The sequence below is a fragment of the Eschrichtius robustus genome, chromosome X (genome assembly GCF_028021215.1).
Source record: "Eschrichtius robustus isolate mEscRob2 chromosome X, mEscRob2.pri, whole genome shotgun sequence".
In the NCBI taxonomy this organism is placed as follows: domain Eukaryota; kingdom Metazoa; phylum Chordata; class Mammalia; order Artiodactyla; family Eschrichtiidae; genus Eschrichtius; species Eschrichtius robustus.
Genome location: NC_090845.1, coordinates 13,264,278 through 13,289,083, shown reverse-complemented (window position 1 = coordinate 13,289,083; position 24,806 = coordinate 13,264,278). Strand labels below are relative to the sequence as shown.

The 24,806-nt window shown below is 40.2% G+C and overlaps 1 protein-coding gene across 1 annotated transcript in view; it reads left to right on the top strand.

Moving 5' to 3' along the window:
* The first annotated feature begins 366 nt into the window (after window positions 1-366).
* ACE2 (angiotensin converting enzyme 2) overlaps window positions 367-24,806 on the top strand; it is a 50,764-nt gene continuing 26,324 nt past the window's right edge. Inside the window, exons 1-7 of the mRNA XM_068533380.1 lie at window positions 367-599; window positions 13,642-13,800; window positions 17,010-17,100; window positions 17,525-17,668; window positions 19,042-19,154; window positions 20,793-20,898; window positions 23,365-23,462. Coding sequence (XP_068389481.1) covers window positions 414-599; window positions 13,642-13,800; window positions 17,010-17,100; window positions 17,525-17,668; window positions 19,042-19,154; window positions 20,793-20,898; window positions 23,365-23,462 — 897 coding nt within the window. The 5' untranslated portion in view covers window positions 367-413. The remainder of the gene's footprint in view (window positions 600-13,641; window positions 13,801-17,009; window positions 17,101-17,524; window positions 17,669-19,041; window positions 19,155-20,792; window positions 20,899-23,364; window positions 23,463-24,806) is intronic.

Sequence of the window (24,806 nt, the reverse complement as noted above, 5' to 3'; positions counted from 1 at the left end):
CATTACCCCCATGACCCCTAATTCTAGAGTTCGTTGGTCACTGTAAAATCATAACACCTTTAGTGTATCTTTAACAGATTTTAAGGAACATACTAACCAAATGGACAAGTTTTGATTTGGCCATAAAATTTGAGGAGAGCTATGATTCTCTAGGATTAATGAATAACATTTGTTTATTTGATTTACTTTAAGAAATCATTCTAAAATCTGTTTACATATCTGTCCTCTCCAGGATGAATTTTGTGTTGGTTCAGCAGATTGTTTACTGTTTTTTCTTCTTCTTCCTTTTTTTTTTTTATCTTCCTGCTCAGTGCCCAACCCAAGTTCAAAGGCTGATGAGAGAGAAAATCTCATGAGGAGGTTTCACTCTAGGGAAGTTGTTCAGTGACTGGGATCTTGGCGCACAGAGAAGGATGTCAGGCTCTTTCTGGCTCCTTCTCAGCCTTGTTGCTGTAACTGCTGCTCAGTCCACCACTGAGGAACAGGCCAAGACATTTTTGCAGAAGTTTGACCATGAAGCTGAAGACCTATCTTATGAAAGTTCACTTGCTTCTTGGAATTATAACACCAATATTACCGATGAGAATGTCCAAAAGATGGTGAGTTCTTTCCTATAGCTACATAGGGATATCGGTTGCTTCTTAAAAATCAGCTTACTGCCCAGGAAACTGAAAAGGGAAATCAAAGAAATGCTCTGAGCTGTGAGGTTGGATGTTTGCCTCAGTATTTCTGATTCTGGAGTCCCAGATGCCTGAACAATTGACCTTTGGTTCATTTGGAAAATTGTTACAAAATAATTCACTGGTCTCAGTACAGATTCTTGGAAACCAGTGAACATGCTTTAGAAAGTTGCCACCGTAATTCTCATCATAGTCAGGCTTTCAAAGCATTTCATAGAAATGCCATAAGTTATTGAGTTAATAATTTTCCCAAGCCTACAATGCCAACAGGAATGTCTAAAGACTCTCTACAAATGATCTATTAACTGAAAAAAATGCAACTGGAGGCTTAGTGAAAGAGCTAGCCAGTAATTAAGATTACCAGGGGTCGGGTGAGGCTGGACTTGGGAATTCCTTCCTTAATGGTTACGGAGCTCTGAGGGACTTCCAGAGCATACGGGATCCGCAGAACCCTCCAAGAAAAACCATAATCAAACCAGTTCTGACAAATCTCAGAATGCTCTGGGAAAGCAAGATGTTTTGTTTGACAAGTGCAAGGATTTAGGAGATTTCTTCCCTCACAGATCCCAAAGCAGTGCTGAAAATGGAGTGACATTATTTAAGAAAAGTTTTTATGACACTTGTACAGCAATACATTCTTTCAAAAATGTAGTTGAGAAGCGTATTTGTTCAAATAGTGGGTTGCATGTAAATTAAATTACTGCTGCTCACTGGACAGATCCAATCTGAGACCTGCTGCCTCATTTGAATTCCTCAGGAGATTTTTTCCCCCTATTTTTCTAAAGCTTAAAGAAATCCAGGAGATTTTGACAGCCCAGTGTTGTCATAGGAGAGCATTTTTCTTTCTTGTCTCATAGTTTGGTCTTACCTCTCTTCACCTCTTCACTGTTGCTTTTTTCTCACTTTTTATTTGATCTCTGTTGGAGGTACCTGCAGTGCATTGTGCATTTGTTTTCATTCTCTTTTTTTCTTAACATCTTTATTGGAGTATAATTGCTTTACAATGGTGTGTTAGTTTCTGCTTTATAACAAAGTGAATCAGCTATACGTATACATATATCCCCATATCTCCTCCCTCTTGCGTGTCCCTCCCACCCTCCAGAAAGAGAAAAACAAATACGGTATGCTAACACATATATATGGAATCTAAAAAAAAAAAAAAAAAAAGCTTCTGTTTTCATTCTTAGCCGCATGGTCCGCAGGTGGTGGTGGAGGTCGACCAGCATCATGCCTAAGAGCTCTGGAGTCAGACTGCTGAGGTCCAAATCCTGGCTCCACCACTTTCTACCTGGGTGAACGTGAGCTAGTTAATGAACCTTTCTGCGCCTTAGTTTTTCTGCCTGTGAAGAACAACGTAACACTCATATTTGCCTCATAGGGTTGCTGTGATGACAGTTAATACACACAACCACCAAAATAGTGCTCAATGCTTGTGAGCCTGGGAGAACAATACGATATCATTGCTGTGAATGTGAGAGGGAGTTATAATTGCTGAAGAGACATGTAACAGTTCTGTTGAGTGCCCACATGCTGAGAAGGCATGTTGTACACCGAGATGTAGTGATGTTTGTTGGAATCATCTCTGGATCTTAAGTGCTATCATTTTTGAATTGCACTGGTTGATTAGAGGAAAGGCCAGAAATGAAAGGGCACAAACCCACAAAGTGTGGTCAAAGTGCTGACGGTATGGGCCCTTTAAGGAAAAGTGAAAATATCTGAATGCAAGAAGCAAGCAGGGGGCCCAATATCTCCTTCCTCCAGCAATGGTGAAGGGCGCGTTAGTGCATTAGTGCACCTGTGTGGATTTACCTGGGGAGGGGGCAATGGACAGGGAGCGCAATAGCTCTTCTATTCTCTTATCACATATATTGAGATCCCCTGATGAAACGGGCACTGCAGCTGGTGCTACAAGAGGCACCAAGATGAGCAGGAAGCTGAATATTGAGAAAGAACTTTCAATAGAAAGAACTGGAGAAACGGAGCTTGTTCCTCAAGAGCCACTGGAATGATTTAGGGGGATCAGAGAGAGTTAGAAGAGAAAGCAGAATTAGCTCTACAAAGCCTGACTCAAAAAGAAACAAAAAAACCGAGTCTGAGAGGGAACAAGAAAGGATAGAGTGTTCCCAGTTGTACTGGCCAACTCTCTTCAGACTAGAAAGGTGGTGCCTTTGAAAGCTCAAAAGAGAGAAATGTACAGTAAATAGGAAGAGGCGCTGTTTACATCACAGGTGGTAAAACTGGTAAGACTTGTAAAACTAGGCCATTCTTTAATCTAAAATAGTGAGACATTGAAAACTATAAGTCGGTTTTCGAAGTATTTAAGCGAATGTAAGGATTGTAGATCCCCTGTGGGTAAGGAAGTATGGTTAAGTGCATTTATGGACCCAGTTCTTTACCTTTCCCTATATCAACACCCAAGGTTATGTCACTTTGCAGTGCCATCCCACTGAAGGTGATGTGACTGTGTCCTTTGCCATGTGACTTACTTTGACCAATGGGCTGTTAGCAGACGTGATGCAAGTGGAGGCTTGGAATGGACTCGAACGGTGGGGCTTGTTCTTTGCACCTTTGGCTTTGCCGTGAGAACATGCCTGGATTGGCCAGCTAAAGAGTGAGGGATGTGTGGAATAGTTGTCCCGTCTGAAACCAATCCCCCAGAGTTGTACGCAAATCCAGCCAAGATCAGCAGAGCTGCCTGGTAACCCTCAGTGATTCTAGGCACGTAAACAATGAACACATGCCATTGAGATTTTTGGTTGTCTGTTATGTAGTATTATTGTAGCAATAGATAACTAATACAGGAAGAGAAATTTGGGCTGTATGACATGTGTCTGTTCATATCCTATCAGGGTGACATTATTGAGGGCAATCTGCCATTTCCTAATTATCCCTTGGTATAACTTTCAGAGTCAGAATATTGGACTTGTCAGCCAATCAATCTGACCTAGTATGGCGATTCTCAGATCAAGTCATGAGACTATAGCTTAAAATAATAGAAGACACCAAAACTTGATCAGTATAGTGTCCCCAAATCTCCCTGCTTAGGAGAGGCCCATCAGATAGAGATAAGGAAAAAAGCTTGGTTCAAAACAGGTTTCCATATAGTTCAGAAATTCAGTGAAAATTAATGACCAAACACTTGCTTTAGAGCAAATACTGTTCTCATGTTTGAGATCGAACATTCACCAATTAAACTGTAATTCTCTCCTCAGTAAAATGACATTACTTTTTTGCATTGCCCCTTCTTTGTAAGTTTATTGTTGGTTTTGTTTTTGAAAGAGTCCTTTGTAAGTCAAAAGGATTTTTTTTTTCTTGTTTCTTTTTCTTTCTTTCTTTCTTTCTTTTTTTTTTTTTTGCAAAGTCGGAAGCTCTCTAGCAACATAGGAGGTCCCTGGACAATTTTTTCATCCCTGGAAGAGAGCAAAAGGATCCCATCACTGGCAGGGGCATCCTGGTTCACTGTTCCAGTATTTGGCAGTAACTACTACAGCTGCCCCAAATTCCTGTGCATGCAGCTGAAGGGCGTGTTGAAGACTGCCCTGTTGGAGCCCTGGAGGTCTCCAAAAACACTTCATAAATATTTCTTGTTGAGTTATCAGAAGTTGTGAAGAGAGAGCAGGAGGCCCACACTTACCCTTTGGGTGGTCAGGGCCCCTAGAGTCCTTGGGCACACCTGCTTCCTAAACCTTTTCCTCTGTTTTTAGGGCTGGGGGCACAGTGAACCCAGAGAAGGGTCATTTTAAACTGCTATTCTGTACCCAAGGAAAGAATGTAGACTCCAACCCTGTCTCCAATGAATTTGTCCCACACTCCCCAACACATACAAGTACCTACACCCAGGTACAGGGGTTGGGAAAAGTCAGTGTGATGCAAATACGATGGAATTCAGGGAATCTGATGCTATCTTGACTCTCCTGAGCTGGCTGTGATACCTTGGGCAAGTCACTTATTTTTTGTCTCTTGAAACATAAGAGGGTGGATGGGCCCAGCCAAGATTTTTCAGTGGATAACTGGGGAATGAGTAAGTTCCACATGTGGAGGATTAACACGAGTCAAGTGCATTGGAGGCCTGTTCATGCTAGTTTTTCTTTGTCATGAAAACTTGATGATATCCCAGTTGAGTGATGTAATTTGGTGAAACTGAACTTGAGCAACTCAAAATGACATGTTTAATTCCATCCAAATTTGACACAATTACTCACTGATCTAAGCGCTCTGACAGGACACCAGGCATCCACCAGCTACGCCCAGGGAGGGCGGCCTGGTGGTCAGGAACTGCCGCTGCTTCTTAGTGTGTGCCAGGTAACTGGGCAAAAGAGAATTCATTTAATTTTGGCTAAATCCTTTGGTTTGGAGCGGTTCCATGGGTGTTTCAGATCTAGTTATAGGAGCTAGGGAATAAGGTGGGTTTGTTTTTTCTTTGCTTTTACTATTGAGGGCTTTTAACAACAGCTTTGTTGAGATACAATTATGCACCATAAAATTCACCAATTTAAAGTCTACAATTCAATGCTTTTTAGTATATTAACAGAATTGTACAACCGTCATCACCATCTCATTTTAGAACATTTCCATCACTCCCAAAAGAAACTACACGCCCATTAGCAATCATTCTTCCTCCCCCACCCCCAGCTCTAAGCAACCACTAATCTACTTTCTGTCTCTATAGATTTGCCTATTCTGGACATGTCATATAAATGGAATTATACACTAGGTGGTCTTTTGTGACTGGCTTCTTTCACTTTGCATGCTGTAGCATGTATCATTACTTTGTTCCATTTTATTGCCAGATAGTATTCCATTATATGGATTTTTTTTTTACTTTTCATTGTAAAAATTGTCAAACACATATAAAAGAAGAAGGACTAGTACGTTGAATCTCCTTATACCCATCACCTAGCTTCAGCAATTGTCAACACTTTGGCCAATCTTGTTTTGTTTTTCTACCCAACCCCATGTTTATTGGATTATTTTGAAGGAAATCCCCAACATCATATAACTATAAGTTATGTGTAGATATTTCACCTTCTAGCTCTCAAAGTAAGAATTTTAAAAACAACCTTAATAACAGTACCATGTCAAAAACTTGACAATAATCCCTCAATACCATCAAATATCTAGTCAGTATTCAAATGTACCCTAATGTCTCGTTTAAAAAGAATTTCAGCTGGTTTGTTTGAATCAGGATCTAACAAGGTCCTCTCTTGATCATTTTAGCAGATGTACTTTAAGTCTCTTTTAGTCTATAGAGTCCCTCCCTCATTTTTCTGTTTGTTTTGTTTTGTTTTGTTTTGTTTTGCAATTTATTCACAGAAGTACTGAACTGTTAGTCCTATAGAAACTCCCACTTTCTGGATTTGCTGATTATGTCCCTATAATATTGGTTAACATGCTCTTTTGACCCCTGTGTTTTCTGTAAATGTATAGATCCGAGACAGAGGTCAGCACACTTTTTCCATAACAGGCCAGGTAGTAAATATTTCAGGCTTTGTGAGCCCTACAGCCTCTATTCAACTCTGCCATTGTAGACCAGTCAACTCTGCCATTGTAGCACAAAAGCAGCCATAGACAGCACATAAATGGGTGTGAATATGTTGCAATAAAACTTTATTTACAAAAACAAATGGTGGGAAGAGTCCTGATCTAGAGACTTGATCAAAATCAGGTTTCACTTGTGAATTTTTTTAATAGGTGTGGAAAATGAATTTACACAACTAGCAGGGTGCAGGAATATTGAGCCAAGAAATTAACAAAAAACTTGTTCAGGTTCCTAGAGCTCTGGAAAAAAGAAGCAAATTAAAAAATCTGTAGGGACCCTTTTATGACCCAAAGCTCAAGGCATTCCTACTTTATGTAATAGATACAAATAAATTTAAGATAGACTAAAAATTAAATGGGAAAAGCAAGACAAACTTTTATAAGGATATATAGGTGACTCTTGGTTAGAAATGGTTTATTATTATTATTTTCTTTTATAGATAAGATTTCTTTTTTATATTTATTTTTATTTATTATCATTTATTTTTGGCTGCATTGGGTCTTCGTTGCTGCGCATGGGCTTTCTCTAGTTGTGGCGAGCGGGGGCTACTCTTCATTGGGGTGCGTGGGCTTCTCATTGCGGTGGCTTCTCTTGTTGCAGAGCAGGGGCTCTAGGTGCACGGGCTTCAGTAGTTGTGGTGCGCAGGCTCAGTAGTTGTGGCTCATGGGCTCTAGAGCGCAGGCTGAGTAGTTGTGGTGCACAGACTTAGTTGCTCCACGGCATGTGGGATCTTCCCGGACCAGGGCTTGAACCCGTTGTCCCCTGCATTGGCAGGTGGATTCTTTTTTTTTTAAATTTTTTTAACATCTTTATTGGAGTAAAACTGCTTTACAATGGTGTGTTAGTTTTCTGCTTTATAACAAAGTGAATCAGTTATACATATACATATATCCCCATATCTCATCCCTCTTGTGTCTCCCTCCCTCCCACCCTCCCTATCCCACCCCTCTAGGTGGGCACAAAGCACCGAGCTGATCTCCCTGTGCTATGCGGCTGCTTCCCACTAGCTAGCTATTTTACGTTTGGTAGTGTATATATGTCCATGCCACTCTCTCACTTCGTCCCAGCTTACCCTTCCCCCTCCCCGTATCCTCCAGTCCATTCTCCAGTAGGTCTGCGTCTTTATTTCCATCTTGCCCCTAGGTTCTTCATGACCATTTTTGTTTGTTTGTTTTTTAGATTCCATATATATGTGTTAGCATACGGTATTTGTTTTTCTCTTTCTGACTTACTTCACTCTGTATGACAGACTCTAGGTCCATCCACCTCACTACAAATAACTCAATTTCATTTCTTTTTATGACTGAGTAATATTCCATTGTATATATGTGCCACATCTTCTTTATCCATTCATCTGTTGATGGACATTTAGGTTGCTTCCATGTCCTGGCTATTGTAAGCAGAGCTGCAATGAACATTGTGGTACATGACTCTTTTTGAATTATGGTTTTCTCAGGGTATATGCCCAGTGGTGGGATTGCTGGGTTGTATGGTAGTTCTATTTGTAGTTTTTTAAGGAACCTCCATACTGTTCTCCATAGTGGCTGTGTCAATTTACATTCCCACCAACAGTGCAAGAGGGTTCCCTTTTCTCCACACCCTCTCCAGCATTTATTGTTTGTAGATTTTTTGGTGATGGCCATTCTGACCGGTGTGAGATGATATCTCATTGTAGTTTTGATTTGCATTTCTTTAATGATTAATGATGTTGAGCATTCTTTCATGTGTTTGTTGGCAATCTGTATATCTTCTGTGGAGAAATGTCTCTTTAAGTCTTCTGCCCATTTTTGGATTGGGTTGTTTGTTTTTTTGATATGAGCTGCATGAGCTGCTTGCAAATTTTGGAGATTAATCCTTTGTCAGTTGCTTCATTTGCAAATATTTTCTCCCATTCTGAGGGTTGTCTCTTCATCTTGTTTATGGTTTCCTTTGCTGTGCAAAAGCTTTTAAGTTTCATTAGGTCCCATTTGTTTATTTTTGTTTTTATTTCCGTTTCTCTAGGAGATGGGTCAAAAAGGATCTTGCTGTGATTTATGTCATAGAGTGTTCTGCCTGTGTTTTCCTCTAAGAGTTTGATAGTGTCTGGCCTTACATTTAAGTCTTTAATCCACTTTGAGTTTATTTTTGTGTATGGTGTTAGGGAGTGTTCTAATTTCATTCTTTTACATGTAGCTGTCCCGTTTTCCCAGCACCACTTATTGAAGAGGCTGTCCTTTCTCCATTGTATATTCTTGCCTCCTTTATCAAAGATAAGGTGACCATATGTGCGTGGGTTGATCTCTGGGCTTTCTATCCTGTTCCATTGATCTATATTTCTGTTTTTGTGCCAGTACCGTACTGTCTTGATTACTGTAGCTTTGTGGTATAGTCTGAAGTCCGAGAGGGCAGGTGGATTCTTAACCACTGTGCCACTAGGGAAGCCCAGGAATGGTTTATTAAATGACTTTTGCTTTAGAATGATTTATTAAATAAGGGACAAAAGAATCAATCTATAGAGGAAAAGACTGAGCAAATCAGTTGAACTAGGATTAGAAAGAAACTTCTGTGCACTAAAAGACATCATAAACATACACACACAGACACACACAAGACAAGAAGCAGAGCTTGAGAAAACATTTGTGATACATATAATTAACAGAAGATTAACAGTCAGAATCTATAAAGAGATTTTACTAAGTGATAAAAAAGACAAAAATTCACTAGAAAAATGGGGAAAAGATATGAGCAGTAAATGCATAGAGGAGGAAATTTGAATATATGTATATTTATATACCTCATATATATGTTTAACCTCACTAATAATCAGAGGGATAACATTATATTAATAATGAAACGTCGAGTTGACATAAAATCAGATTTACCAAGATTTAACAATATCTACAGGAGTTGAAAATTGCTTTAACCCATCAATTCCACTTCTGAGAATATGTGTTTTTTTTAAATTAATTAATTAATTTTTGGCTGTGTTGGGTCTTCTTTGCTGTGAGGGCTTTCTCTCGTTGCGGCGAGCGGGGGCTACTCATCGTTGCAGTGTGCGGGCTTCTCATTGTGGTGGCTTCTCTTGTTGCGGAGCATGGGCTCTAGACATGCAGGCTTCAGTAGTTGTGGCACGTGGGCTCAGTAGTTGTGGCTCACGGGCTCTAGAGCACAGGCTCAGTAGTTGTGGCACATGGGCTTAGTTGCTCCGCGGCACGTGGGATCTTCCCGGACCAGGGATTGAACACGTGTCCCCTGCGTTGAAAGGCGGATTCTTAACCACCGCTCCACCAGGGAAGTCCTACCATTTCTTTTTTGTAGTGAGAACATTTAAGATCTACTCTCTTAGCAACTTTTGAGTATATAATATGGTATTATTGATTCTAACCACTAAATAAATATGTCTGAAGCAACTATTGCAAAGTGTCAACATTTAAAAAATCTGAGTAGAGGTTTTCGTGATATTTTCTATGTTACTTATACTATGTTATATTTTTTTATTATGAAATATCTCAAATATATATCTGGTGGGCCACTTTCTGGCAGGACCCAATTTCAGGTGTGTGTGGATTTTTCTTTTTCCCTATGAGATAAAATTCAGAAAAAATTAAAATGTTTGGAAGCCACACCCCTTCCTCCCATCTGAAAAAAGAAAAAATAAATTTTTGATTCTCATGGCAAAGCAATATTGTTATAATTTAGATTACCTACTTCGTTGAATAAGCTGTTTTAAAAAATATGCAAGTATCTGGGCATATTTGAAAAGTAACCAAGGCAGTTTTCATCTTTGAATCTGATGTGGTCTTGAGAGCTATATATGGAAACTGGACCAGCATATGGGACCTGAGGGTGGAGGGTTCCCTGGGAGCCTGTCGGGCTCCAAGTCACTGCTTGGATGCTAAGGTTCCATTCAGTTTTTCATCTTCTGTCTTCAGGGAACCCTCATACCTACAGGGGAAGAAGTGGTTTAGGGGTTGATAGTGAGCTATAGAAAAAAAGAAAGTGAGATTTTAATTCTTTTCATTTCAAACAACTTATCACAAAAGCATTTTAATTGTTTAGATAAAACTATCATAATTTGGGTAGAGACTGCAGACCTATGGCTTAAGATGAAGCTCATATGAAAACATTTAAAAGCATAATGAAATCATATTTAACTTGTATATCATTAGGGCCAAAAAGAGCAGGATATCTTTTGGAGTGTTTTAAAATATAATTTAGGATTTTACATTTTCCGTCCTTGAAATTACAAAGAATCTCTTGTAGGATGAGAATATGGTATCCACTGTAGTTATATGTAGGAAGTCAGAGAGGGTTCTAACTTCCTGTGATTGTACTGAGTAATGTGTGTCTTGACCCCAAACCCCCATCAATGGCTGTGGAAACTTTTGCTGTGTTAGTTGCTGCTCTCCTGCCTTTGCACAGAGGCAGTATGGGATGCCACCTACTTGATTTGTAATGGTTCCTTTTGAACCCTGTAGCTATGTAAGTTACTGTATATGCTTCAATTCATTCATCATTCAAATCCAAAAATTACATATAGCTCTCAAGCACTGTCTATGTTACTTGGTTGGTATGTATGAACTGACTTTGATTCTCTGTATAACTTCTAAGCTGTCAGTTTTATTTAGGCTTGGGAGCCTTATAGTATGAATATGGAATAAATTGTAAGCAGTATTAAAAAGAACAGCTTGGGATGGAACAGTGTGTCCTCAGGGGCCAAAATTCAAGGCAACATAAAGTAATTTTTTTGTGATATAAAGTATAACACTTGTATATGATAGTGATAAATAAAATAAAACAGATATCTTCAAAGTTCCCACATGCAGTATAATTTTTAAAAAATATTTTAAGATTGGGGCCTTTTGGGGATTGTGAGCTGTTTCCAAAGTAGATTGAAAAGAAAAGAATTGCCTTAATTTGGGATCAAAGTTTTACTAGAAATTTTGCTGTCAGTCATTCTGGATTGGATGAAAAAGGGTAGGGACTGAGAGGTGAGTGGTGGGTTGCATAAATGAATTTGTGCTGTAGACCAAACTCCTCTTTCCATAGCTCACTCCCTCTCATTTGGGCATGTTAGAGACAAGACCAGAATGTGTCGAATCCAATCTATAGCCAATGGTTAAGAGCATTAGCTTTGGAGGTAAACATTTCTGGGTTGACACCCTGGTTCTTCCAGGTGCTAGCTGTGTGACCTAGGCAAAGTTACTTACCTGCTCTGTGCCTCATTTCCCTCATTTGTGAAGTGGAGACAATCACAACTACCTCACAAGATTGTTTGTGAAGATTAACTGAGAAGTAGTTCCTGAGGGGGTGTGCTCAATAAAGAGAGAAATCTTTTTCCATTTCACTGCGACTATTCCCTTCATCTCTTGTCTGATCCGTTGTTGTCCCTTTCCTGCACCACTTTCATCATGTCACACACCTGCTTGCAACCCCTAAGTGACTCCCTAGTATTTACAGGATAAAAGTAAAATTCCTTGGCCTAGAGAGTGCAGTCATGCCTGGATCCTGCTTTGGAATCTGTACTAGTTATCTATTGAGTAAAAGATTACCACAAGTGTAGTAGCTTAAAACAACACACACTTGTTATCTCACAGTTCCTGTGGGGTGGGAATCCAGGCATAGCTTAGCTGGATCTGCTTCTGAGTCTCATAAGCTTACAATCAAGGTCCCGGCTAGAGCTGTGGTCTCATCTGCAACTCAACTGGGGATGAATCCACTTCCAAGCTAATGTGGTTAGTGGTAGCATTTAGATCCTCATATGTTGCTGAACTGAGGTCCTTAGGATGTCAGTCAGAGGCCGTCTTCAATTCCTCACCATGTGGCCCTATCCATAGGATAGCTCACAACGTGGCATCTTGCTACATCAAAATCAGCAAGGGAGAGTCTTCTGGCAAGATAAAAATGGCAATCTTATGTAACATAAACATGTATATCCTGTCACTTTTGCTATATTCTCCCAGTTAGAAGTGAGTCACACAGGTCCTGCTCACACTCAAGGGGAGGGGGACACACAAGGGTGTACCACCAGGAAGTAGGGATCACAGGAGCCATCTTAGTGTCTGCCCACCACAGGATCCAGGATTCAGATACTGGCAGTTAGTTGCCAGCTCCACTATTTATTTCTCTTAGCCCCTTTCTACACATAGGAAAAATGGAAATAGAATAATTTTCTATCTCGTGGGGTTGTTAAGAAGACCAAATGAGGTAAATTATTTTGCAAAGTCCTCTACACCCATCTATCTCCTACCTACTTTAAGGTCTGTCTTAAGTTCCACCTCCTCCGTGAGGGCTTGCCAAATCTGGTCCCTGTAACAGGAACTGCTTAGCCCCACTCATAGTTTATACATTATCATATGCTCTTGTTTCAGTAATGAAACATTCACGATGCATATCTTATCTATTTGATAAAACTGTCAGCAACTTAAGGACAAGACTTTTTTTCCCTGTAAGTGATAAAGTAGCTATGATTTTTAAATGCTTGGGATGTATCAGGCACTTTGATAGGCATTATATTACTTGTTAAATTTTCTCGCCCTTACAACAACCCTTTGAGGTAAGTTCTACTATTATTACTCTCATTTTACGGGTAAGGTAACGTGACTCAGAGAGACTCAGTAATTTGCTCAAGGTCACAACAGCTAGTCAGAAGTGTCTGACTCAAGGAATGGAGTTCTTACTTGCCTCATATGCTACCTCTTTTATAGGGTCTAGAGAAGTACAATGTACAAAATAGTTGCTCATTTCAGTCTTTGATAAATGGAAATGAGCTTGTGCGCTGAGAGAAGACTGCATTGGATAAGTCTGGAGAAGTCCACTTGCCTACTGATGGTCAAGATGGGGGGGGCAAGTGAATCCTGGCATCATCACCTGCTTATTGGTTTCTTTTGCTGGTAGAAAATCACCACAGCTACCAACTGGCCATGTTCTGGGCAACCTTGACTGGGGATCATACTTTAAGATCAGAATCTCTGGTAAATCATGGCACCACGGAGCTTCCTGTAAACTGGTTCTCATTTCTTATGGTTCTCATCGCCGTGAGGCGCTGTATGCCCAGGAAGTCCGCTCTGAGCTCTGCTGGACTCTCCCTTTAGAGCGCTCATCCTTGAATCCTTGAACAACTCACCCACGTCACAAGTGCTAAGGCCGTACATTCCAGGGCCTCACAACATGAATCATCTGTGAGAATTCACTTCCAGTTCTGGGGACAGGACCCTTGGGAAAACTAAGCACTAGGTCAGAAAGAGAGAGTGACCAAGAGTGGCTTGGTCACTCTTAACCTAAACTTTGACCTTCAGCAAAATAGAGGATTAAACCACTCAGGAAATATTAAATGTTCCACCAGATGCTCTTTGGACTATATCTTCTGTTCTATCTATTCGAGCAGTGCCATTCTAACTTCAACTTTATTATTATTATTATTTTTATTTTGTGTCGTTTCAGAATGCAGCCAGGGCCAAATGGTCTGCCTTTTATGAAGAACAGTCCAGGATTGCCAAAACTTATCCACTAGAAGAAATTCAGAATCTCACACTCAAACGTCAATTGCAGGCCCTTCAGCAGAGTGGGACCTCAGTGCTCTCAGCAGACAAGAGCAAACGAGTATGTGACATGCTAGCATTGACCCCAAGAGTTGAAATATTTGGGAAATCTTAAACATTAATATCACCCCGGGCTGCTTCCTTTATCTGCCAAAATAGCAATGCTCACAATAGAAAGAGCTCTGTGCCTCGGTAGGGTGGCCACGTAACTTATCATCCAAACTGGAATCCTTTGAGAGTGAAGGAGGACACTGGTATGTTAGGACACATCGTTAAACCACGATTGTAAGGGCGCTGTGGTGTATATGGACACTGACAGTTTGACAACGTCTGGAGACATTTTTGGTTTTTACAACTGTTGAGGGGTGCTGTTGGCATCTAGCGGGTAGGGATTCTGCTAAACACTCTACAAGGCACAAGGAAGCCCCCAAAGACAAGAGTCGTCTGGTCCAAAACGTCAATGGTGCTAAGCTTGAGAAGCCCTGTATGTCGTCTGATCCTCCCCCACCCCTTTGCTTCTTTACTCTCCTCTGCAACTTCTTTAACAAGTGGCTAAACCACCCCAGCTCAGACTACTTCAGGGATGGGCGACTCACTTCTTTCCAAGACGCCAGTTCCATACGTGGGTCCCTCTAACTGATGGCAAGATACTCCCTCCACTGAGCGTAAAGTGCTTTACCCCCGCTTTGTACCGCCTTCTCCAGCCAGATTGCTCTCTGCCGTAATGGTCTTTAAATGAAGGAAGGCAGGTAATTTTTTTTTTTAACTAGTTGAGTCTTTTCTTCTCTAGGCTAAACATCCTTCACTCTGTCGATTTTTCCTTATACGATGGTTTCAAGTTCCCTAACCAGTCCTAGTTGCTGGCTTCATTTTGTCAGTATCCTTGGACTGAACACAGCCCTCCGAGTGGGTTTGGGTCTGCATGGAGGTGAGCAGGGGTACGACATCCTGCCTCCTGTGCTTTACATCTACTAAGACAGTCCAGGATTACATTAGGCTTCTGTTTGCTTGCTTTGGTTTTTTGACAGTCAAATTCCATGGTTGATTCATCTCAACATCACTGTCAAGAGAGTCTCCAAATCTCTTCCACCAATGTTGCTCCAAAAATGATACCTTTGAAAATTCTATTCTTATGTAGGTAGTTTGTCTAAATTCAAGAAAGTCTATATTCACCCCTGTTAAAATAAAAATCTCTCATCCTATCTCTCTAGCCCAGGAGTCAGCCAACTTTCTTTCTATAAAGGGAACGATAGTAGATATTTTAGGTTTGTGGGCCATACTGTCTCTGTCCCACTGAGTCAGTCTGCTCTTGTTGCGGGAAATCAGCCACAGCTAACATGGAAACAAATGGGCATGGCTGTGTTCCAATAAAACTTTACAAAAACAGGCAGCAGACAGGATTCAGTCTGCAAATCATAATTTACAGACCCTTGATTTGATCTATTGAAATATTTTTATCTAAAAGATTTGGCTATTTAACATCAAAGTCTTTCTCAGCTGCTTGCCCTCTGGTACTGTGTTCTTATCTGCATCTATAAAAAGAAAAATGCACGATAAGGACAAAGATAAAACCATATGGCCTGTGTCTTCCTACAAGTTGTCGTTTATTATTCTGCATTCTTTGGGGCCCATTATTCAAATAGTTATTAATCCACTTTATTTTATCCATTTCGCCCTTCCCCATCTTTTCCACAAGGGCACCGTGTGAAACCTTGCCCGTTGCTCTGTTACAGCCTAGAGCTTGGTCTAGTCTAGGTGGAAACTGGACATGGTATTTTAAAAAGATCCCCAGGTAATTCTGATGTGCAGCCAGGATTAAAAATCACTGAAATGCGTGTAAGAAGAGCTTGAAGTGTTTGGGAAGAGGGGAGGCTCAAGGATGCATGAATTCAATGGAGAGGAAGGAGGGGAGATCGAAAAAGCAGGTAGAGAAAGAGAACAGGAGGGGTTTTGTGCCATGGACTTGGGTTTATTCCTTTGGACTGTGGGATCTTGTTGAAGTTTTAAGCATGAGATCTGTTTCATGTTTTAGGATAATGGCTCTTGCAGCAGAGTGAAGGAATAACGGAAGAGAGAAATAGGAGAAGGGGAAACAGGGCCGTTCATCCAGTGCTTCTTAAATCATCTATGGGAGAGAGCTAGTCCCTCCCTCCCTCCCTCCCTTCCTTCCTTCCTTCCTTTCTTCTTTCCTTTCTTCCTTCCTCCCTCCCTTCTTCCCTATCTTTCTTTATTTCCAATCCATCGCAGGTCAGTGCTTGGTTAATTTCATTGATCACATGCTTAGCTGTCATGGAAATATCAAATCGTTTTTAAAAGTTTATAAACATTTATTCTCTCAATACCTGTGCTTCTCATAGACGAGAAACAAACTATTTGCTGACTTGCACTGGTCCATGGACCATACTTTGAGTAGCACTGCTTTACTCTATTACCCTTATGTTCCTTTACCTACAGGGTAAAAGTTAAACTCTTCAGTAAGGCATAGAAGGCTGCTCATGATCTGCCCCTACTTCCCTCTCTATTCTCCCATCCTCCATGCCCCTCAATCAACACCACTACCCCAGTTTTCTTTTCTCTCTCATGTCACCACTCCCTGAAAATGCCTTGTCTTTCTCAACCTTCTTCTGTCTTGTAAGCTCTGTCCTCTACTTCCCTTCTCTACCTGACCAATTCCTACCTCTCTTCCAAGACACAGCTCTAATGTGCCCCCTCTTTGAAGCCATTCCTGAATCTCCAGGTTATTAATTTATCCACCCCCCCATGCTGCCACATCACTTTTTGGCGACAGTTATAGTACCTGTCACTCTATTATGTAATCATTGATTTCATGATTGTCTCACTGTCGCATGATTGTGGGGTCCTTGAGGACCAGTGACTTGTTCATGTCATAATTGTCAGAGTGTAGGACACAGCAGATGTTCAATAAATGTGCACTCAGTGAAGGCTGAATGGAACAAGAAATGCACTGCTCTGCGTGTGGGGGTGAGATACATTCTTGGGATTTTGGTGGATCTGTTTTTTTTTTTTTTTTTTCAGTCACTCCACATATATTTATCATGTGCTTATAAGGCCAGTCTGTGCTAGTTGATGGTGGGAAAATTTAACTGAGATGTTCCAACCCTACATGAAAGAAGATACTTAGCCAAGAAGATGTGAACTGCTGTATTTTGAGGCATAAAAAAATCACATGGTTGAAAGGATATCTCTACATTAGCATTCTCTTTTGTACATCTTCCACTTTTAACATTGTTTATTATCTTTAATTTGCAGTTGAACACAATTCTAAATACAATGAGCACCATCTACAGTAGTGGGAAAGTTTTGGACCCAAATACACAGGAGTACTTAGTACTTGAACCAGGTGGGCTATTAATTTTGAGCAGTGATTATAAAATTTACTTTTTTCATTCCAAGCTTTAAAAATGAGTTTAACATTAGATGACGACATTGTGCCTTTCAGATGGATCATCCAAAGAGGGGAAGATTCCAAATGTGTGTTTCAGATGCTCTGTTAAGTTTTAACAAAACTGCACTGTAAATTCTGTCACACTCAAGTAATTTAATTACATTAGTAGTTCAATGATCTCAGTGGTTTATTTTCTCTGCAGAAATATTTTGAAACTATAATAAGGGTGAGGAAATGAATGAATCATGAGATTTCATTGAACAACTTTATGACCTTGATGTCTGCCAGCCTTTTAATTCCTTAAATTTCATATAATTCTTTACAAATAAAAACTTTACAAATGCATGTTTATTTCCATTTGGGTGCTTTGCGATAATAGGTTTGGATGACATAATGGAAAACAGCGAAGACTACAATCGGAGACTCTGGGCTTGGGAAGGCTGGAGGGCTGAGGTCGGCAAGCAGCTGAGGCCATTTTATGAAGAGTATGTGGTCCTGGAAAATGAGATGGCCAGAGCCAACAGTGAGTTTGCTGGGCTGTGGCGGTTCTGAAGCTCTCTACAGGGCTGTGGGGCTATTTCTCATGAATCACCAAGCCTTCCCTTTGATATAAGGGGTATTCCTAATTTAACGATCACCTGCTGAACAATTAGGTTACGTGTCTCAAAGAGGAGACCACCAGGGAATAAGGAAAGGTGAATTGACATTCTACAGTTGAAAGGGCTCAAGAGTGAGACTAAGTTACCAGGCCTCAAACAAATCAGTTGTCTGGGTAGGGCTCAGGCCCCCGAGGGTTCCTGAGGTAGTCTGGGGGATTGATCGATTCTATTTACCAGAAAGGATGAGAGTCAGAGACACCATCTCTCCCCTAAACTCCCATCTGGCTACGGTTCATTCTCAAAGGTCATTTGTGTGTTTACGTCAGAGTGGTGTCCCAGAAAGAAACAAATCAGAGTAGTTTAGGCTGGAAACCTACTATTCTCTGTAGTTGTAATTATAACTCAAATCATGTGGTCATCAAAATCTTAACATGGTGAGGAATTTCCATATCTCCTAACTTACCCTCCAGCCTGAATAATGAGCCAAAGCCATGGCATTATGAATTAATTTATGCTCTGGGGTTGAGGAAGGAAAAAAATTCTTCATCTGTTCTTCCTAAATATCTTTCACTACCACTTAAACTCATATTCCCAAGCCATAGGCAAGCTGGAGACAGGAGCCCATCGCCACATCCTTCCATCCAAATATTTACTTGTCTCCTCATCTTCCTGATCATCCATTGCCAATGTGCATGTAAAAATAAAAGTTGCTAAAATACATTTACAAACTTTATTAACTATTACCCTGACACAAGCTTGCATTTCCTGATAACAAGACACTACGTGAAGCATACATACAATTTGCCAACAAACACAGGCCCACTGTGGCCGTGTCCAAGATGAGTTGGGTTAGATTTGAAAATATAAGGCCCTGAACAAAATGAGAATTTAAAGATCCAATCACGTGTTTTAAAGCTAAAGATGCAAATTGACCTATGGAGAGAGTAGAGACCCGGGGTTAGGAGACTCGGAGTGCGCCTCTGCCCCTCACCAGTTGTGTGACCTTGGACGAATCATTCAACCGGCCAAGAGCAGGCTGTTACCCTGCACCACGGGGATTATAATACTGTCTGTCTTGTAGAGTTTTTGTGCTTAGTAGATGAGATAATGAATTAAATTTCGGACACATTAGCTAGTGTTATTATTTATTTGCATCCCGTTGAGTTGATATTTAGAAGGGCAATAGATATGTGACAGGTTTTTGGAGTTTTTAACCTCCCAGGAAAGCTATTCTATGTATACTGTGCTTTATCTCTTTCTTTCCAGATGTTCTCATTTTTCTCTTTTTTAAAAACAGATTATGAGGACTATGGGGACTATTGGAGAGGGGATTATGAAGTGACGGGGGCAGGTGGCTATGACTACAGCCGCGACCAGTTGATCGCAGATGTGGAACGTACCTTTGCAGAGGTAACAAGGAACTGTCTGCAGAGACAGATGTAGGGCAGCGTGCAGGAAGAAGGGACAGGGACCAACAGTATTCTGGCTTATTCTTAACACACTGGCTGGTCGTTCCCAGGCCTCAGAGTTATGGAATATTAGAGCTTGAAAAGATTGTAAAGAATCACAGGGCAACTGCTACAGATGATCGGAATTGCTCTGCTTTTCTCTCCCTTTCAGCCATTGACCAGCAATTACCAACAGGAAGATTATGAGAAGGAAAGACAATAGGAAGGAGTGGTCTTTTAGATTATAAGAAAGCATGGGTTTCAGGAGCTATGTGGGGCCTGTGCTGTCTTCCTTTGTTAGCAGAGCCATAGGCTTTGCTTCCTTCCTCAGGACACTTGATACTGTTGTTTCCTTATCTTTGGCTAAGGAAGACGTTCTAGGGAAGGGAGAGTCCTATTAGAAGTGCCCCATAGACACCTCTCAATGTCTCCCTCTTCCTTCATTTTGACCCCCACATCCCCATGCCTTCCAGCTTCTTATGTGAAGCTGTTCTGTCACAGCCATAGCTGGGCAGAGCTATCAAAAACGGAAGTAGGACAAACAACCCCCCCGAAAAAGAAATGGGCAAGAGATGTGAGTAAGTACATCATCAAAGATGAATAAGCAAATAAAACGTTATTAGGGAAATGCACATTAAAACCATGATTAAGAACCACCACAAATAGAGTTACCATATGATCCAGCGCTCCCACTCCTGGGCATATATCTGGAAAAGAGGAAAACACTGATTTGAAAGGATACATGCACCCCAATGTTCATAGCAGCACTGCTTACGATACCCAAGACATGGAAGCAACCTAAGTGTCCATTGACAGATGAATGGAAAAAGAAGATGTGGTATATATATATATATATATATATATATATACACACAATGAAATATTACTCAGGCATAAAAATGAATGAAATAATGCCATTTGCAGCAACATGGATGGACCTTTCATATTTAATGAAATGCTACTCAGTAATAAAAAGGAATGAACACTGTTACACGCAACAACATGGATGAACCTAAAAAACATTAAGCCAAGTGAAAGAAGCCAGACATGAAAGGTCACATATTGTATGGTTTCATTTATATGAAATGTGCAGGATAGGCAAAACGATAGAGAAAGAAATCAGTTCAGTGATCAACTGGGGCTGGGGGTGGGAATGGAGTTGACTGCACATGGGTGCAAGGAAACTTTGGGGAATGTTGGAAATGTTCTAAAACTGAGCGGTAGTGATGGTTGTCCAACAGTGTACTTTTATTAAAACTCACGAAACTATATATTTTAAAATGGGTGAATTTTATATGTAAATGATACTTCAGTTTAAAAATGAAGGAAGTAGGTAGCATCTTAGAAATGAATTTTTTTTTGCATCTGCCTTCCTTTTGGGATCTGTATCCCTCCAGGTGTGTTCATTGCTTTATGCAGTGGAACTGGTCATCATCGATATCTGGGAAGAATGAATGCTTTCACACTCTCCAGAATATTTCAGAGGAGAAGAAATTAGAATTTAGGGAAATTCTACTTGTCTAAAGAAGCTCCTATTTTTAGTGTTGGGGATTGGAAATAGGCTATTCTTGGTCTTAAACTCTCTTCCTGAGCTTTTCAGATTAAACCATTATATGAACAACTTCACGCTTATGTGAGGGCAAAGTTGATGGATGCCTACCCTTCCCGTATCAGTCCAACTGGATGCCTCCCTGCCCATTTGCTTGGTAAGAAACTCCAGGAATTCTTTGTGTACTTTGCTCTTTGTCATTTCTACCAATAAAGTTGTTTTTTTTTGGAGTGAGGCCCAACTTTTGAAAAATTCTGTGAATGAAGTTAGTAACATTATAGAAATCACAGTTTGAAAGCACTGTCTTCAACAGAGAAGTCATTTTAAATTGTTCTCTGTTGCATTACTTTATACATAAAGAGCTATTATGTTGGCCACAATCCATAGGATAAAGGGGTTATTTAAGATCACTAGAGAAATGAGAGTGGAAATGGGGAAAATAAGTTTTATTAATCAACTTGGTTGGCTAATCCTCGAGGTGGGATTTTAGCATCATATTGTCAGAGGAAAGAAGCTTGGTTGGCTGGGGGCGGTCAGGGGTGAGGGAAAGACTTTCTAGAATTAAGGTATAGCCTGAGTGAAACCTTGTTAAGTTCATTGTTCAACTGCAACAATTTCTTTTGCTGAAAAGTACTTGGTTTGGAATCATATGAGTAATGAATGAAGTCTTCATCATGAAGGAAGATGCCTAGCTTAGGAGGAGAATCAATCTTCCAAGAACTTTGGATCCTGCCATAGAGCTTTTGTAGACCATGCAAGACCTGGGGCCCTTTACTGAACCTCCTTATTCCCCACCAGAGGGTGGTCATCCTCCCTCCCCTCTCCCTCACCCCAGAAGCTGAGGCCAAATAAAATATGTGTTTGAAAAGTTCATGTCCTGCATACATAACATGCCTACTATAGTCAAGCTAAGTTGCTGATAGCTGATTCTCCACAGCCAAGCCTCTCTCTTAGCAGGAGGGAATCTGGACAAAGGATCAGTGGAGACTTTTTCCTCTAAAGCAATATATAAATACTCTCTACAGTGTCTTTGGCAGGTGTTCTTTGGTAATTCACTTTCTGCTTAAACCTGTCTGGTGTGAGGTGGCTCTTTCTTCCTTCCAAAGTAAACTAACCTAAAGTCCTACCTTATGTGGAGGGGAATCAACACCCCCTCTAATGCCTTCCATTCACTTTGCCTAATTCCATGCTATGAGGTTACCCAGAATATGTCCATTCTTCTTCCACAAGATGGCCTTCTAGAGATTTATAAACAACCATTGTCAAGGCACAGCATAGTACCTGGCACAAGAGTATATTGTATATACTGTATATTACTGTTATCATCATGTATACACTATTTTCCTCTTTTATGTTAAATATCCTACATAGATTTTTCAACCATTCTTTAAAATCTCACTTTTCTACTTGTTCTCCTTTGGACAAGCTATCCTTGGTTGATGTCCCTCTTCAAGTATCACGCTCAGAACTGAACAGTTACTCCAGACGAAGTTTGACCAACATGGAGTAAAAATGGTGCTATGGTTTCCTTTGTTCTAGACACTGTAATTCTACTCACTTACCCTACAGTCACATTTGTGTTTTGGAAGCCACATCATACTGTTTGTTGGGTCCCTTTTGGTCTTTTACATGTGGGATATGTTTCAGCCTGATGTCACATATCACATATTTCCATAATAGATAGATGTTTCTTTAAAATTGAAGCATAGGACTTTACATTGATCTCTACTGAATTTTATCTTTTAAAACATGAGTTCATTGACATATTCTTTATGTAGTTATTTTTCCCCATTCCTTTGGTGCCAGGATTCTGGTCCTATTATGAGATTGATTTTTTTCTAGATCCATTTTTTTCCTTTTAGGGTTTCTGGCCTTGGAATTCAATTTAACATTTGTTTGAGATGTTTGAAAAATCACCCAGTTAAGTGGATTCCTATAGTACAGTAATAAAAGTGGAACTTAGTTACTGGTTAGTTAGCAGAGATTCCTGAATGATGATCCTATATGATCTCTCTCTTTTTTTTCTTTTCCATTATGGTTTATCACAGGATATTGAATATAGTTCCCTGCGCTATACAGTAGGACCTTGCTGTTTATCCATTCTATATATAATAGTTTGTATTTGCTAACCCCAAACTCCCAATCCATCCCTGCCTCCCCCTCCATCCCCCTTGGCAACCACAAGTCTGTCTATATGATCTCTCTTGAATCCAATATCATAGATTACTAATAGTCTAATTTGTAGTATTTTGTCCCATGGATGAGGGACTATATAAATCTATTTCTAATCTATAGTAGCTATGATGTCCCGTATATTTAATACATTGTGCCTTTGAATTGTAATTTGAAATGTGAGAAACAGGGATGATTCCCTAACAAGCTTTGCCTAGCCACATCATCTCCTGCCATTTTAACCTTTTAGAGGCGATAAAAAAAGAAGGGGATGTTGAAAATATAAAATAAGGGAAGAGAAAAAGAGGTAGTGAAAAGGAAGCACAGAAACTAGATTAAATCTAGAATACTCTGTGTCCTGTTTACCAATCCCACCTCATGCACTGTGTAAAATCAGGTCTATACTTCTGTTGTCTTTGTCACGTATTAACGAAATCTTTTTTTTTAATAGGCGATATGTGGGGGAGATTTTGGACAAATCTGTACCCTTTGACAGTCCCCTTTGGAGAGAAACCGAGCATAGATGTTACCAAAGAAATGCAGAACCAGGTAGGAAGAAGACACCTTGAAAACCAAATCTAAATCCTCGACCTCATTTCTTTTTATGCCATCCTTCTCTTCTTGTCTTATGAAAACAGGTAAATGAGAAAATTTTCAAGCTAATTTAAATTTATTTCTTATGTAGCTGTCTTTTCATGGAAAAGTAGTTTACAATGTCAGTGACATCAAGTACCTTGAATAAGTATGGTATTGATCTTGCTGAGAGATATTAAAAGTGGAGATGACCTGAGTTTTCCATTAAGCAATAAGATGTGGAATTATCAACTGGTTGCCATAACTCTTTCTAAAGTTAGTCATTGCGATGGACCTAGAGTCTGTCATACAGAGTGAAGTAAGTCAGAAAGAGAAAAACAAATACGGTAAGCTAACACATATATATGGAATCTAAAAAAAAAAAATGGTTCTGAGGAACCTAGGGGCAGGACAGGAATAAAGATGCAGACGTAGAGAATGGGCTTGCGGACATGGGGAGGGGGAAGGGTAAGCTGGGACGAAGTGAGAGAGTGGCATGGACATATATACACTACCAAATGTAAAGTAGATAGCTAGTGGGAAGCAGCCGCATAGCACAGGGAGATCAGCTGGGTGCTTTGTGACCACCTAGAGGGGTGGGATAGGGAGGATGGGAGGGAGGGAGACACAAGAGGGAAGAGATAGGGGAATATATGTATACGTATAGCTGATTCACTTTGTTATACAGCAGAAGCTAACACAACATTGTAAAGCAATTATACTCCAATAAAGATGTTAAAGAAAAATAAAGTTAGTCATTGCTAAGTAGTCAGTAATCTCTGTGAATAGTAAAAAAAAAAAAGATATCATTAGAAGATTTTTGCATATTAAAAATCATTATTGTTAAAAATATTACAAGTCTAAAATAGTTTTTTGGTTTTTTTTAATTAATTTGTTTATTTATTTATTTTTGGCTGTGTTGGGTCTTCGTTTCTGTGCACAAGCTTTCTCTAGTTGCGGTGAGCAGGGGCCACTCTTTATCGCGGTGCGCGGGCCTCTCACTGTCGCGGCCTCTCTTGTTGCGGAGCACAGGCTCAGTAGTTGTGGCTCACGGGCTTTGTTGCTCCGTGGCATGTGGGATCCTCCCAGACCAGGGCTCGAACCCGTGTCCCCTGCATTGGCAGGCAGACTCTCAACCACTGCGCCACCAGGGAAGCCCTAAAATAGTTTTTAAATAACCTTTTTTTACCATCTTGGTATAATTGTTTAAATTCTCTATGTTCCCTTCCATTGATTAAATAATATTATAGTTATAATTGTGTATTTTTCTTTATTCAGCTAATAGCCTACATTTCTGGGTAGGATCCATAATCATACATC